Below are 13,361 nucleotides of genomic sequence, written 5' to 3'. Positions count from 1 at the left end.
CGGCTGCGTTAACAGCGTTTTCTTGTTTTAAATAGTAAGCAGATCCGTGGATACGTGCTCATGTACATGTGTGTGTGTGTTCCATTGAGGAGGAGATCCACATCTACTCACCTTCATATCCCCTCTTCCTCTGCGTCACGTCGCGTGATGTCTCCTCTTATCACCAAGAGATGCTCATATGGACATGCCACCACACACACACACACAGACGTACGACCCATGCCATTGTGCCTATCATCGGTTTATCTCGCCCTCATTCACCACGAAGCGCGGCGGGGCGGAGGGGCGGAGGGGGGGGGGGAGGCAGGAGACCGCACGTCCCTTTTCACCTTACAATACATGACATGTCAAAACTTGTCGTTTTCTGTTTTTTTCTTCTCCCTCCCTCCTTCCGCTGCATCAAGTTTTATGTCGCCATCTATGTATAATATATACATATACATATACATATATATTATATGGCGCAGGTGAGTGTGTGTGTGTGTGTGTGTGTAGAGAGAGAGAGAACACAACTCGTTCTCATTACTCGCCCTTGACCTCTCTCTCTCTCTTTCTCCCCTTCTGCAGGGCGCCATCTTCTGCGATGACGAGTGCTACGACTTCTCAAAGAGCGTTGCAAGCGTGTTTTCCGTGTGGATCTTCTCGATCGCGCTCGCGAGCAGCGGCGCAATCGGCACAACGCGCAATTTTCGTGCCAGCGACGGGTTCTTCATGAGCGCATCCTGATTTACACTATCCGTGACCACAATTAACTCAATGGGCGACTCTACGAGCAGGTCAATCGCTTTGCCAGACATGACGGCATGTGTTGCGACGAGGATAATTCGCTCCGCACCGCTGTCATGTAGACAGCGCGCCACATGCGCAATACTGAGAGCCTCATCGATCACCGTATCAATTATGATGCACAGGCGGTCCTTGACATCGCCGACCAGAACGTAGTTCTTGTAATCGTTGGGGTCTGCCTCCTTGCGCATGATCACAGACTGGTGACCCTCTTCCTGTTGCCGGAGGGCCTTCTCGATACCACGAGTGCTGCCACTTCTGTTTGTGTCTGGGTCGTAGTGGCGCTGCTGCAAAAGGCTGTGGCCGCCCGTCGGTGCGGTGATACTGGGACTGCCATAATTGCTGTTGACGCTGATGCTGGCGGCCGGTGACGCGTTGCCGACAACGGCAGCCAGCTCCGGCGCCACTGTGTCTGCAGCGTTTGGCGTGGTCGGGCTATGCATGTACTGCGCCACGGTGGCATCGATGGGAGTGCTCACCAAGACGTTGTTCGTTCCCACGCTTGGCAAGCAGCTGCTGGACGGTGTACGACAATCAGCCCGCTGCACCGCCGGCACCGGCACCTGTTGCGACTTTAGTAGTGGTGGTGATGGTGCCACATCTCCCAATCCAGAAGGACTCACGCAGCGACTGTTCCCCGGTGCTGCGCGCGGTGTCTCGGAGACGTGGGGGTTGCTATGGCTGGCGCACGCGCACTGCTGCGTCTCCACCCGCCGCACGGCTGTGCACACGGACACGAACTGCGTTGCGCTGTCGAGGTGGTTGTACGCCATCAGCGCATCCGCATACGTCTTAGCGCGACCAAGAAATTCACCGTTTGGTGCGACAATGGTGATATTTTCGAACGTGTTTCCCTCGCTTTCCAGGAGGTTCGAGATGTATCGCACAAACTCATACATGGGTGAGACGCTCTCCATGGGGATAGAGAACATCCCTTCGACCTGGTCGCTGTGCATGTCCACCGTGATGACGTGGTGGCAGCCGGCCGACTCAATCATCTCCGCCACGGCCGAAATAGAGGCGACGTTGCGCGTGTATGCGAGGTATGGGATGACCGCTGTAATACGCGCCGCCGCCGCCACCTGCACGGAGTGCACCAGGAGCACGAGCTCCATCAACGCCCCGGCGTTGCTGAGGTTTTCCGATTCGAGGGCGACCATCGACTGCACAATGAACACGTCGTCGCCACGCACAGGGCTCTGTAGCTTCACGCTCACTTCACCGTTTGCGAAGCGGCCGCAGCTGTTGACCGGGAAGCGCGGGCACTGCAGGACTTCTGTGATCATCTTCTCGCAAAAAAGGCTACATGTGCCAGAGAGCACTCGTACTGCAAAGTTGCCCTGGCGCTCGTGGCGTGGGAAGACGTCGCCGCCGAAGAAAGTTTGACTGTTCGGCAGGATTCGCTGCGCAACGACGCCGCTGCGGTTCTCATACTGCTTCATGTGACCGACCGCCTGCTCGTACGTGAGGCGAAAGACGGTCCCATACACGACGATGAGATCGTGTGCGGCGCTGCGAAAGTCAAAGGAGGGCTTTGATATGTTGCTCGCGTAGATGAGCCGGTCAATGTTCGTGACGCGCTGCAGCAGCTCGAGGCTGTCACAGGCGCACCGCTCCAGAAATTTTTTCAGGATCTTCCGGAAGGCGAGCAGGTTGAGGGCGCGGTACCTGACAATGATCTCCAGCTTAAGATAGAGCGATGGGATGTAGTTGCGTGGGAGTCCGTTTTGGATGTGGTCCTCATTGAAGCTTCGTAGTTCTGCTGCGGCGCTCACAAAGTCGCGCTCGAGCTTGATGAGGTAGCGCTTGACGCGTACGTAGGATTCGTGCAGCTTCTCAAAGAACGTCTCCTGTAGCTCAATGCGGCTCTGGATGAGTTCTGCCAGCGTGCTGTCTGTCGCCTTCAGTTCTGCGAAGGCCCCTGTCTCAAACAGGAAGGGTGAGAGTGGGTCGACGAAGGCGGCGGTGGAGTGAGTGCTCGCCTGCCGCTCCGTCATCGTTTCAAACGCAGACACACTGTGAGGGTTTTTCTTGAGCAGAACAGTTGGCGTCACCGCTGCCGACACATCACGTGGGTAGTGATGTAAGTGTAGCGGTTGTAGCGACGCGGGGTTCATCTTCGCCTTGGGCGAGGAACCACCGCTGGCGCCGCGGTGCCCATACCGTTCACGGTACCTTGACTCCAACTCCTGACGGATGTGTTCAATTCTTTTCGCGATCGGCTTCAGTTCAAAGTAAGAGACATAGTTTTCCAGCGTAATGTCTGTGACGTACTCGCTGAGCAGCTGCCGGTGGAAGGATTGCCCCTCTGAGAGACCTTTGCCGGTCTTCAGCATCATGTGTGTGTGTGTGTGTGTGGGGGGGGGAGGGGGTTGAGTGCGGGGACGGGGGTTCAACTCTCAGTCAGTGCGCTTCCAAGACAATCAGAGAGGGGAGGAGGAGGAGGAGGAGGAGAGGTGTGTGTGTGCGGGATGGTGTATGGTTGCAAACGTATACCGAATGGAGAGAGAAGAGTGAGGGGGCGCATAGATACGAGTCATAATAATAATAAAAAAAAGGAAGGCAAGCGAAAAAAAAAAGGGCGGGTGTGTGTGTGTGTGTGTGAGGAGGTGGTGTTGGTGGTGGAAGCAGGCGTCATCTGTCGAGGTATTGGCTTGTGCTTCTGCGCATCTCCCCCCCCTTCCCCCTTCCCCCCCCTACTGCTCTCATCACTGGTGCTGCGCACGTCTACTTCATCTGCGTCCGTTTAAATGCTCTTCCAGCGCACTCAGAAGGGGAGGGCGTGTGCGTGTGCGTGGTGGTGGTGGGGGAGGGGACAGCAGCAGGGTGCAGTGATGGGAGGGAGTGCAAGAGCAAACTAGACAGCGTCGCCTGTTTGACCCGAGGAAGGGTGGGGACCCCCCCCCCCCGCAAGCGTGAGGTAAAAGAAGGGATGGGGGCGGTGGTGGTGATGGTGGGGGGGGGGTACGCCACATGTCTGTTTTTTTGTTTTTTTTTAGCAGAGGTCGGTAGCAGTGCATTGGTACCTCCAGGGCGGTGCAACGGGGGGATGTCTGGGGGGGGGGGGCTGAGGGTGAGAGTAAGAGGAGGTGCCTCACCTTCGGCGCTCTGCGCACCTGCACCAAGCAAACGAGGATGGGTGTCACAGGAGGTCCAACACGCAGACAGAGGGCAGACCCCACTGCGTATCACCTGTCTTGGTGGCAATGGCTGCAGTGGTGTACTGGGATATTGCTCGCTGCTCTGCGTACGTCATGTTTGGCGAGCATACAAGATCCTCCAGCCGACGCCCATGTGCGGATACGGTGCGGTGCGGGCAGCGTTCTGCCACAGTGTCACCCACAACGCTACGGGTGGTGCTGTAATGACCGTCCCACATGGCAGAGGGCCTCCTTCGGGAATGCAAGAAAAACGTGCGCCAGTCATCGTTGAGCGAGCGGAGCATCGCTGAGACATGGACGGAGCTGTTCTTCACAGCAGTGCTAGCAAAAGTGGAGGACGTGGTCCCGTCGTCGCGCTGGTGCTTCACCGGATCGCTGCCCCTTTTCTGGCAGCGATGGGTGTCAATCATCTCGTCCTTGTCACCGCCCGTGGCTGGCGTGGGCGTTGCAGCAGCGTTGGCTGTGTTCACCAGGGGAAGGCGGGTCAGCAGACCCTCCCAGAGCCCCGGGTACAACGTCCATTTGACATTTTCGGTGAGCAAAGTAGTGACGTCGGCAGTTGAAGGGGTGGCAGTCGACGGCGGCGATCCGGACGCGGCCCCCCTGAGTGTGTGTCGTATCGGTGTCGTTTGCATCTTGGTCTTGGCTGTCTCCCCAGTGCCAGTCGACGACAGAAGTGGTGGCGCAGCGGTGTCCAGTAGCGATTGGTTTGGCTGCGCAGCAGCAGCAATTCGGAGGTTGGCGGGTTCTGACAGGGGATGCAGGCGCAATAATGCCGCGGCAGCGTGGGCTTCCTGCGTAGCGACATGAATTAGCCGAGCCCGCCAGGAGGTCGTCGCGCCCGCCTTGGTTTGTGCCCCCAACTGATCCATGGGGGTGTGGGCCACGCATCTCACCTGCCGCCTCGACTTGAGCAGTGGCGGTGCGGCGAGGTCGACTGCGTCTGTGGAGGCCGATGCGCTCACAGAGCTGCACTTGCCGACGCTCTCATCTTGACCAAGTGGTGTTATTTGTGGCGGCTTGGCAGGCGTACGGGGCGATTTTGATGCGTGAGCGATCGGCCTTTTGCGTGAAGACGACATCTTTGCTACCGAATAAGAAAGACGGGGGAAAAGACGGAGGTGAGGAGTAGAGACAAGAAAGGTTTGGGTGCTGGGCGTGTGCGTGTGTATATTTGTGCGTGACATATTACACATCCAAGCTCAAGTGGCTGGGAGAGGAAGAAAAGGGGGGGGTCGTTCATGTCGCTCCGTCCCCCCCCCGCCCCGCCCCTCCTCGATGAGAGGCGAGGGATGCAGAAAAGAGGTTACGACTTATTCCCCTGCCACTCCCCCTCCTGCCCCGCGCCCTCTCCCCTTTTTTTTTCATTCTCCAAGAGGATATCGTCCGTTGAAGCAGTGCAACTCTTCACACGCGGCTTCTTGCGTCCTCACTCATTGCTTTCCTCTGCGTGCCCGTGCCAAAGATGTGCATAAGAAGTAACACCCTGAGATCCCACCACTTTCCTTGGTGATGTCACGAATCCCAGGGGACGGGATGGGCCGGGGGTGGTGGTGGGGATGGTGGCAGAAGGGTATCACAAACGACCACGCAGGGGCGAGGCCGATCACACCGTCCCCACGCTTCTGTTTCCCTCCGATACGTTCTTTATTTACTTCGATGAAGGGCTCATGCCAGTACGACAGATATGGAGGCCACACCGTTGCACACGAGAGCATCCGATTGCGAACACCTCTCACAGTCGCCATCACGAGTGTGACGACTGTTGCTCGTGCTTATGGCAGCACCAGTTGCCTCAGGGTGGGGCGCCTGCTGCGCTCCAGGGAGGACGAGCGGCACATCTGCGAAGACACCTGTCCACCCCACGACGTCCGCGATGGGGCCGCTGCCGTGGAAGCTGGAGCCGGTCGAGACGTCAGCGTCAGTCAGCCCCGTTGCCGTACCACCGAGGGGCTGGGCTGGAGCAGGTTGTATGCCCTTGTCACGGTCTACTGAGGCTGTGTGCGGCTGGTCACTCACGTAAAGGCGTCGCGGGCGCAGCCGGTGCACAGAGCCCGTTGCCTCGTGAAGAGAGGTGAGCGGATTCGGTTCAACATCACTCCCACCGCCTTTTTTGATGTGGCTAGCCTTGTCGGATGCTGCTTCACCGATACCGTCCGCTGCTAGATGTGAGGTTGGGGTTTGAGCGGTGCGACCCCAGGGCCACCACCAGCTAGTCTTGCGCGGGGCACTACTCTCACACGGTGCCCCCGATCCCGGAGGCGGCACGACACCAATGCACACGGTGAGATAGCCCATGGGCGACTGTGGCGAAGGTGACTCTGGTGATCGCCCAGGAAAGAGCGCCGCGTCGGAGTCACGGCTCTGGCGGCGCCACTGTGAGGTCAACGTGCTAGGTGCGGCGGGTGGCAGATGCAATTGCTGCAATGATGTCCGCGCGCCGGAGAGAGGACCCGTGCTACCACCATCTCGATCCACAAAGCTGCCATAACCCTGTTGCTGAACTCCTGCTCCTGCTCCTCCTGCTGCTGCTGCTGCTGCTACCTCTGCGCAAGCAGCTTCCTGCAGCAGCAGTTCAGAGAGAAGCGCAGAGGGAAAGCGTTGGCTGGGTTTGTGCAGCTTGGATGGGGGTGTGGCTGCAAACGGGCTTTTTTTATTCTTAGAAGAGCATTCGGGAAGCACGAATGCGGGATCGCACTCAAGTGATAAGTCGGGGTGAGCGTCAGGGTGTGGCAAGGACCCGCGCAGCATACGCTGCGCGTCTTCGACGTGGATAGACGCGCGAGGAGGAGATGGCGGTGGAGTTGAGGAGATCGTCGGCGGAGACGTTTGCTGTGCGTGCGGCCACACAGACACGTTTGAGAAGCGCTGCAGCACGTCTGTCCCATCTTCGTCCGTGTCAGGGTCGGACTTGTTAGACATCCGAGAGGCGTAAGAAGGCGTTGCTAGCGTGTCAAGGTGCGGATGCGACGATACAGTGGAGGCAGAGCTTCGTGATCGGTTCCTTGTCGTGCTGCCGCTACCAGCGTTCCTACTCTTCCGTGGGCTGTCTGCACGTCGACGCTTAGCAGCAGCGCCTGTCTCACTAGCTCCGTTGTCGCCGGGGGTGCTGGAAGCGTCACTGATGACGCTCACTCGCGTCCCGCTGCCGCGCTTGCGTCGCGGCGCTGACTGCTGTGACCTTGGAGGCATGTGTGGCGGTATCTCAACCAGGAGGAGGTGCTAGCTGTGTTCGTTGTTGTTGTTGCGTAGGTACTTGCGGTTTCGTTCCGCTAGAGTTGAGTGCTGTATAATAAAAATGCGTTGTGAGTAGGGGGTCCCCCTTCACCTCCATTGTGTGACGCAACAATGTATCGCGCATGACGTTGTTGAGTAGATTGTAAGATGGTGTGTGTGTGTGTGTGTGGAGGGTGGGAGAGTGGGGGAGGTGGGGGAGGACTACATTTGAAGGAGGGTGACCGCAGTAGGCCCGGCCAATAAGGTCGTTTGGCCGAACAGCACTTGAGCCATTGCTGATGGACAAGTCAGTTTGATAATCTGAAACCCCCTTCCTCATTACCCCCCCCTCCTTGCGGAATAGAGGGATGGCGCTTTGGTCTGCTCTGTCATCGCAACCAGCACACACACACACACATACATTACATTGGACACGGACAACACTGCTGGGGCAAAAAAAAAGAGAGAACGAGATGGAATAGGGCCCCCCCCCCAAAAAAAAAGGGAGGGAGGTGCGCGTGCAGCTACGAGAAGCAAACGCCGATGATAATGATGAACCTATTCCTCCCAAGAGCGATTTACAGCAACAGTACAACCCCCCCCTCCCTCCTTCCTTCTCCCCCATTCCCCCCCCCCCCCCCCACACACACAAGGGAAGGGCGTTGAACACATTTTGATGAAGGACAGTCGGGGGTGGGGTGGGGCTTGGGGGAGAGGACGAGGCGAGGAGAGAGGCCTACTTGGGGTTTGGCTCACCACCTCCTCCGTTGCCCGGCATCTGCCCGAATTTCTGCATTGTTTGCATGAACGCCCCAAGCTGACGCCGGATGAGAAACATGTCTCGCATGTCCTCTGGGGACGGCGGGCTGCCGCTCGCCATACTCTGCTGCACTCTCTCGAAAACTTCACGTTGCTTCGGGTTGAGGGTGCGCATTGCCATGTCCATCACTTGCTTCATCTGCGAAGACGGGTTCATGAAGGGGTGGATGCCGCTGCCACCACCACCACCTCCTCCTCCTGATTGGGGTGGCACTTTGGCGCCATGTTGAGAACCACTACTGAGGGGCTTCAAAGCTGGTTCGGTAGCTAGGAGACACTCCACCTGCCCCTCGATCAGTAAGCAGAGGCGCGTGATAAGCCGCTCTGTCTCGGCGTCCCTGTAGACGTTTACCGCCTGCTTCAGCTGCTCGACTATGTAGACACCATCTAGCTTCGGGGCATCGTATGTATCGGGTGGGCTCCCACCATTGCCACTCGTGCTGGGGCTGCGGTAGACGCCGTCGGCGGCTTTGTAGTGATTCGAAAAATAGTCAGCCTGCACTTCTTCGTAGCGCGTCATTACGGCCTCGGCATCCGTCGGGATAGGCGCGCGGCTTATCGAGGCACGCACACGCGCCTGAAACGCCGGCGTCTGGACAGCGTCAATCATGGCCTTGGCGTAGATATGAATTTCATCTCGGGTGAGTTGCGTCATGGCGGCTACTGCTGCTGCGATGGGGTGCAGATACAGTTAGCCTTCGACAGAGAACCACCTTCTCGAGATTGGAGTCAACACGGGAGCCGACGTCAGAGAAGAGCGAGGGAGCGAGGGAGGGGGAGAGCGTGTTGCAGTGCTATGTGAGGGTGTTCCAAGACAGTTCGCATAATGCGTAGAGCATCGGAGAGATGAAGAGAATAGGGAGTTGAGATGTGTGGGAGGCTGATGAGGACAGCGCGAGAGAGGGAGTGGGGTGGGGTGGGGGCGGGGGCAGAGGGCTGATCTGAGCAAGCTGGGTTCGCGGTGAGTGAGGTCAGGATAGGCATGAAGCAGCGCACCCCCTCCCCCCCAAAAAAAAACAAATTGGGTGTCTTTTTTTTTCTACAAGAGGACGATGGGATTATCCTGCAGCCCTTCTCCGAAGACTCAACATCAACTTTTCTCAACACACAGACACATGGACAGATGAGGGGAAGAGCACTCTCATTGTTGAGTCTCCGGTCCGGCAGTCGTCGTCGTCGTCTCCACGTGTGTCTCAACCGTCTTGTTCACCACCACCATTGACGATAAAAAGGGGCAACCCCGTGCATGCGCGGATACACAACAAGCACAGCTCGTCTGTTTCTCTCTCCTTATTTTTTTTTGTGGCCTACTCCTCTCCCTCTGTTGTGTCTGTCTGTGTGTGTGTGTGTGTGTGTGTGTGGGTGGGTGTAGGGGGAGGATGCAAGTCATCGTCTTCCCCGACGTCACCAACCCCCCCGCTTCCGATTTTATGTCAGCACACATATCAGACCAGCAGAGCGATCCCCTCCCCCCTTCTCTCTCTTTTCACACACACACACACACACCATTGCAGGGATGACGCCAGCTAACCGGCAACAAATATTGATGTTAAGGAAGTTTTTCTATGTTTGAATTGCCCCATTTTCAAGTCCCCCACCCCTCTCTACTCGAGGAACACTGGGTGGTGGTGGTGGTGGGATGGGCATGCGGGCAGATACACGGAGAACGAGTGCGGGCGTACGCGGGAGCTGGATGAGCAACAGAGTGGTCTTGACGTTACTTCTTCTTCGCCATCGGTGAAGCATTCTTTACTTGCCTGTCTCATTCCCCTTCTCTCTCTTCTCTCTTCCCCCACCTCCCCTCCCCCCACCCTTGGTCCGTGGTGACACCAACCAATAGTCTGAATGGGGCACATGCGCTTCCACTTCGGTCCTTGGTGCGCGTTCATCTGCAAGGATGGCGGTTTCAGGCAGAGAAAGAGAGAGGAGGACGAGGAGGACGAGGCGTATCGATACTGGGATAGGGACTTACGCAAGCTGTTGCTTTTGTTTCACCACGGGGACCCGCCAGTCTGCTCCACCATGGCGTCGATCACGTCGTCTTCCTCCATGCCCAAGTCATCTGGCGTTTTGCTTTCATCGATCGGCGCACCATCAAACAGGAAGCGAACGCTGCCACGGGAGATGCCTTGTTTTTTGCAATACGCATCAATCAGTTTCTTCAGTTGAGTTCCACGCTTGATCTTGAAGAACATCTCCGCACCGTCGGCGTTGACAACCTTCAGTGAAATTTGTTGTGCCGAGGCGGCAGCAGCAGCGGCCTCCGCCTTCACCGGCGCCGGCGGCGGTGCATCGTTGTTGCCCCCTTCTGGCAACTGGTGGGCATGATCCTGATTCTCCATATGTGTGCTCTCTATTTATTTATTTTATATATTTTGGTTTTTCTCGTCTGATAGGAGAGCACGTCCGTTGGATCGAATGCGTGTGTGTGTGTGTGGAGGGGGAGGAGAGAGAGAGAGAATGTGCTGGAGACAGCGATGACGTGTGAGGTATGCGTAGCTGCTCACCAATATGATATATATGTGTGTGTGTGTGCAGCGAAGACGTGCATGTGGCTCAACCAGGAGGAGGGGGGCGGAAAAAGGGGAAGGAAAAAGAGGAGGAAGGGCGGTTATGTTGGGGTACTGCTGAGCAGGAAGGCGTGCAGATACACACACACACACACACACACACACACACGCGGAGACGATGGGGGATGGAGAGACATGAGGGAAAAACAGTGGGAGGGGCTCGTCGCGTTGCTTCCATTCCAAATAGGCGCCATCTGTGCCGATGTCACACCCGTCCTTCAGTCGAGCACACTGGACCCCCTCTCCCCTCCCCCCCCCTCTCTCTCCCTCCCCCCACCCCCACCCCCTGTCACATCAAGGATGGCCAAGGTGGTGGTGGATTACAATGCATTTTTTGAGGACGAATTGAGTGGGGTGGTGCTCGCCCGCTCGCGTGTATTTGTACAAGCGGGATGGGGGGGGGGTGGGACCGCGGCCACCTCTACCCCCCCCCCTCCCCCCAACAAAAAAGAGGAGGAAGAGGAGAATAGAACGAGAACACGCAACTATACAAGGTAACAACAACAAAAATAAATGTACACACACACACACACACACCAAAAAAAGAGGGATGGGGCAGGCGGGCGGCCAAAAAAAAAAACACCACTAGCCAATGAACGGCGTCAGGTTCCGAGACCCCCCCCATCAAAAACACGGAGATACCGTCGTGCAAGAGAACACAGATGGAGAACCCCCCCACCCCACCTTCGCTGTTGTGGCAGCCGCGAGGTTATTTTCTTTTTTTAGGGGGAGAATGGGGGAGGGGAGGGGGCGGGTGGTACCCCCCGGGCCCGCAGAGCTGGAGAGCACGGAAGCTAATACATGCTCGACAGAGAAGTAACGGTGGGTGGGGAGGGAATGAGAATTGAGGGGGAGAGAGGGGTACATAAAACATAACAAACAACAACACCCAAAAATGGCAGGAGGGGCGCGGCAGAAACAACTACACACACACACACGAATCACTTTGTAGGTCCATGGAAAGCGAGTCCTCCACCCATCTCACTCACTCACTAGTCTCCCTTCCGGGGGAGGGCAGACAGCGGACAATCTGATGGTGTCACTTTTATTGCATCCTCCTCCCTTCCGACGTAGTGATCGGTGGAGAAAAGTGAGCGCACAGACGCGTACACATGCACACACGCACAAATATTCACGTAGAGAGAGAGGGAGAGATCAAGGCCAAAGGAAGGATGCCTCTCGATGCCGAGTCGGCGGAGGAGAGGTGGGATGTGGGCCGTGATTGGGGGAGGGGGGGAGGCGTGTGAGGGGAGGGGCGGGGAAAAAATAAACATCAAGAGTGAGCCGGTGCAACAACATCGTGTACTATTCAAATGAAAACTTCAATAAAGAGAATCCATCATGAAGAACAATAAAAAAAAGGTCGAGGAGGGGAGGGGAGGGGAGGCCAACAACGGGAGCCGAAAAAATGAAGGGAGATCACATACATACATGAGTATATATGGATCAAGTCAATGCCAATATCTATCCCGAGGGGTGGTGGAGGAGGAGGAGGAGGAGGGGGAGGGGGGGGGAAGTGAAGGGTGTGTTGACCAGCCGGGGGGAGGAGGGGGGGGGGTTTAGTTTTTGAAGAACCCAGGAGACACTGTCGGCGTTTTCTTGGGCCTTTAGTCCACCCTTCCCATTCCCCCTCCCCCCCCCTCCTCCTCACATCCCTGCATCATCTACGAATTTATTAGCGCGCGCCCCGAGTGCTGCCCCCCTTCTGGTGCACCGGGCTCATTCGACACGCTGTTCGACTCGAGTTTTTTTGCGGGTGTGTCGCCCATCACGATAGGCTCGCTGATACGTACCTGCGCAGGGCAGCAGCAGCAGCATAACAGGGAAAAGGAGAACGAGGCAATCGTCAGCGCCATCATGAGCAAGGTTGCGCGGCATCCCTGCGTGCAGAACTGATGCGTGGACGGCAGTGGTGGTGGTCGGATGTACTCGTCGCACTGAGTGTAGTTCGGCAGGCAGGTGATGAGGCCACAGTTCTCGCGCGATTTCGCGGCAGAGCACGTGCTCAGCCGACAGGAGCGGAACACATCGGTCACGTCGAACGGCTCGCCAGGTTTATTCCCGTGGCTGATGATATCTGCCATGATGTCTACCTCCGCCTGCACGAGGTCGGCGCGGTTATTGATGTAGCGATCGTAGATCGCTTGGTTCAAACACCGCCAAAACTGCTCGAAGCAAGCGCTCAACCTGTTGCACGTTACGTAGCCGCTCTCCTTCCACCCAGCGCTGCTGCAGTAGAGGCCGACCGTCTGGATGTCCGTGCCGGAAGCAACACCCGTGCAAACACATCGCTCCTTCACGCATTGGCTGTAGGACGGCATAGTGTCGTATGGAAGTGCGCCGTAGAGATCCACAACCGGTGGCAGGTACGTGCTGCAGTCCGTGACCGTTGGATTCGGGTTAAGTATGAGGCACTGCTCTTTCGTGATGGGGCCATCCGCGCGTGCCAACCTCACACCAGAGGGAAAGACCCAACCATTGTTCTCGGTGAAGCACAGTGTGGTTGCCACAATTACTATCACCAGCTTGGTGGTGGCGTCGAGGAGCGGCGATCGCGTCACAGTGCGCATCGTTCGCTGCAGCACCGAACCTAAGGTAGTAGGACAAAGAAAACGGACGAGAGAGAGAGAGAAAAAGAGAGAGGCGTGTGCAGTGTGTACGTTGTATACGTGATCTACTGTATAAATGCGGTAACGTTGCCGTTACAGCTGTCCTCCTGTGCTTGCCTGGGTATTTTTGTAAGAGGATGTGCACTGGGGCACCAGGACGGAGAGGGGGAAGGCGGGGAGGGGGAGGAAGGGGGGAGGTA

The 13,361-nt window shown here is 57.1% G+C and overlaps 6 protein-coding genes across 6 annotated transcripts; all 6 read right to left on the bottom strand.

Annotated features, from left to right (window-relative positions):
• Positions 1-593: 593 nt before the first annotated feature.
• On the bottom strand, positions 594-3,125 carry JKF63_07875 (uncharacterized protein; the record flags this gene model as incomplete). Its single annotated transcript, XM_067903803.1, has 1 exon — positions 594-3,125. One exon carries the CDS (start codon positions 3,123-3,125, stop codon positions 594-596), a length of 2,532 nt encoding a protein of 843 aa, XP_067759275.1.
• An 803-nt stretch (positions 3,126-3,928) lies between these two features.
• JKF63_07874 (uncharacterized protein) lies at positions 3,929-5,029 on the bottom strand (the record flags this gene model as incomplete). Its single annotated transcript, XM_067903802.1, has 1 exon — positions 3,929-5,029. One exon carries the CDS (start codon positions 5,027-5,029, stop codon positions 3,929-3,931), a length of 1,101 nt encoding a protein of 366 aa, XP_067759274.1.
• Positions 5,030-5,615: 586 nt separating this feature from the next.
• On the bottom strand, positions 5,616-7,139 carry JKF63_07873 (uncharacterized protein; the record flags this gene model as incomplete). Its single annotated transcript, XM_067903801.1, has 1 exon — positions 5,616-7,139. The coding sequence occupies one exon, from the start codon at positions 7,137-7,139 to the stop codon at positions 5,616-5,618; it is 1,524 nt and encodes a 507-aa protein (XP_067759273.1).
• A 760-nt stretch (positions 7,140-7,899) lies between these two features.
• JKF63_07872 (uncharacterized protein) lies at positions 7,900-8,637 on the bottom strand (the record flags this gene model as incomplete). Its single annotated transcript, XM_067903800.1, has 1 exon — positions 7,900-8,637. The coding sequence occupies one exon, from the start codon at positions 8,635-8,637 to the stop codon at positions 7,900-7,902; it is 738 nt and encodes a 245-aa protein (XP_067759272.1).
• Positions 8,638-9,973: 1,336 nt separating this feature from the next.
• Positions 9,974-10,324, bottom strand: JKF63_07871 (uncharacterized protein; the record flags this gene model as incomplete). The annotated part of the gene is made up of 1 exon (XM_067903799.1): positions 9,974-10,324. One exon carries the CDS (start codon positions 10,322-10,324, stop codon positions 9,974-9,976), a length of 351 nt encoding a protein of 116 aa, XP_067759271.1.
• Positions 10,325-12,216: 1,892 nt separating this feature from the next.
• On the bottom strand, positions 12,217-13,122 carry JKF63_07870 (uncharacterized protein; the record flags this gene model as incomplete). Its single annotated transcript, XM_067903798.1, has 1 exon — positions 12,217-13,122. The coding sequence occupies one exon, from the start codon at positions 13,120-13,122 to the stop codon at positions 12,217-12,219; it is 906 nt and encodes a 301-aa protein (XP_067759270.1).
• Between the last annotated feature and the right edge of the window lie 239 nt (positions 13,123-13,361).

This window comes from Porcisia hertigi, chromosome 8 (genome assembly GCF_017918235.1).
Source record: "Porcisia hertigi strain C119 chromosome 8, whole genome shotgun sequence".
NCBI classification, from domain to species: domain Eukaryota; phylum Euglenozoa; class Kinetoplastea; order Trypanosomatida; family Trypanosomatidae; genus Porcisia; species Porcisia hertigi.
The sequence above is the reverse complement of the archived record's forward strand: the minus strand, read 5'-3'. Positions and strand labels throughout refer to the sequence as shown.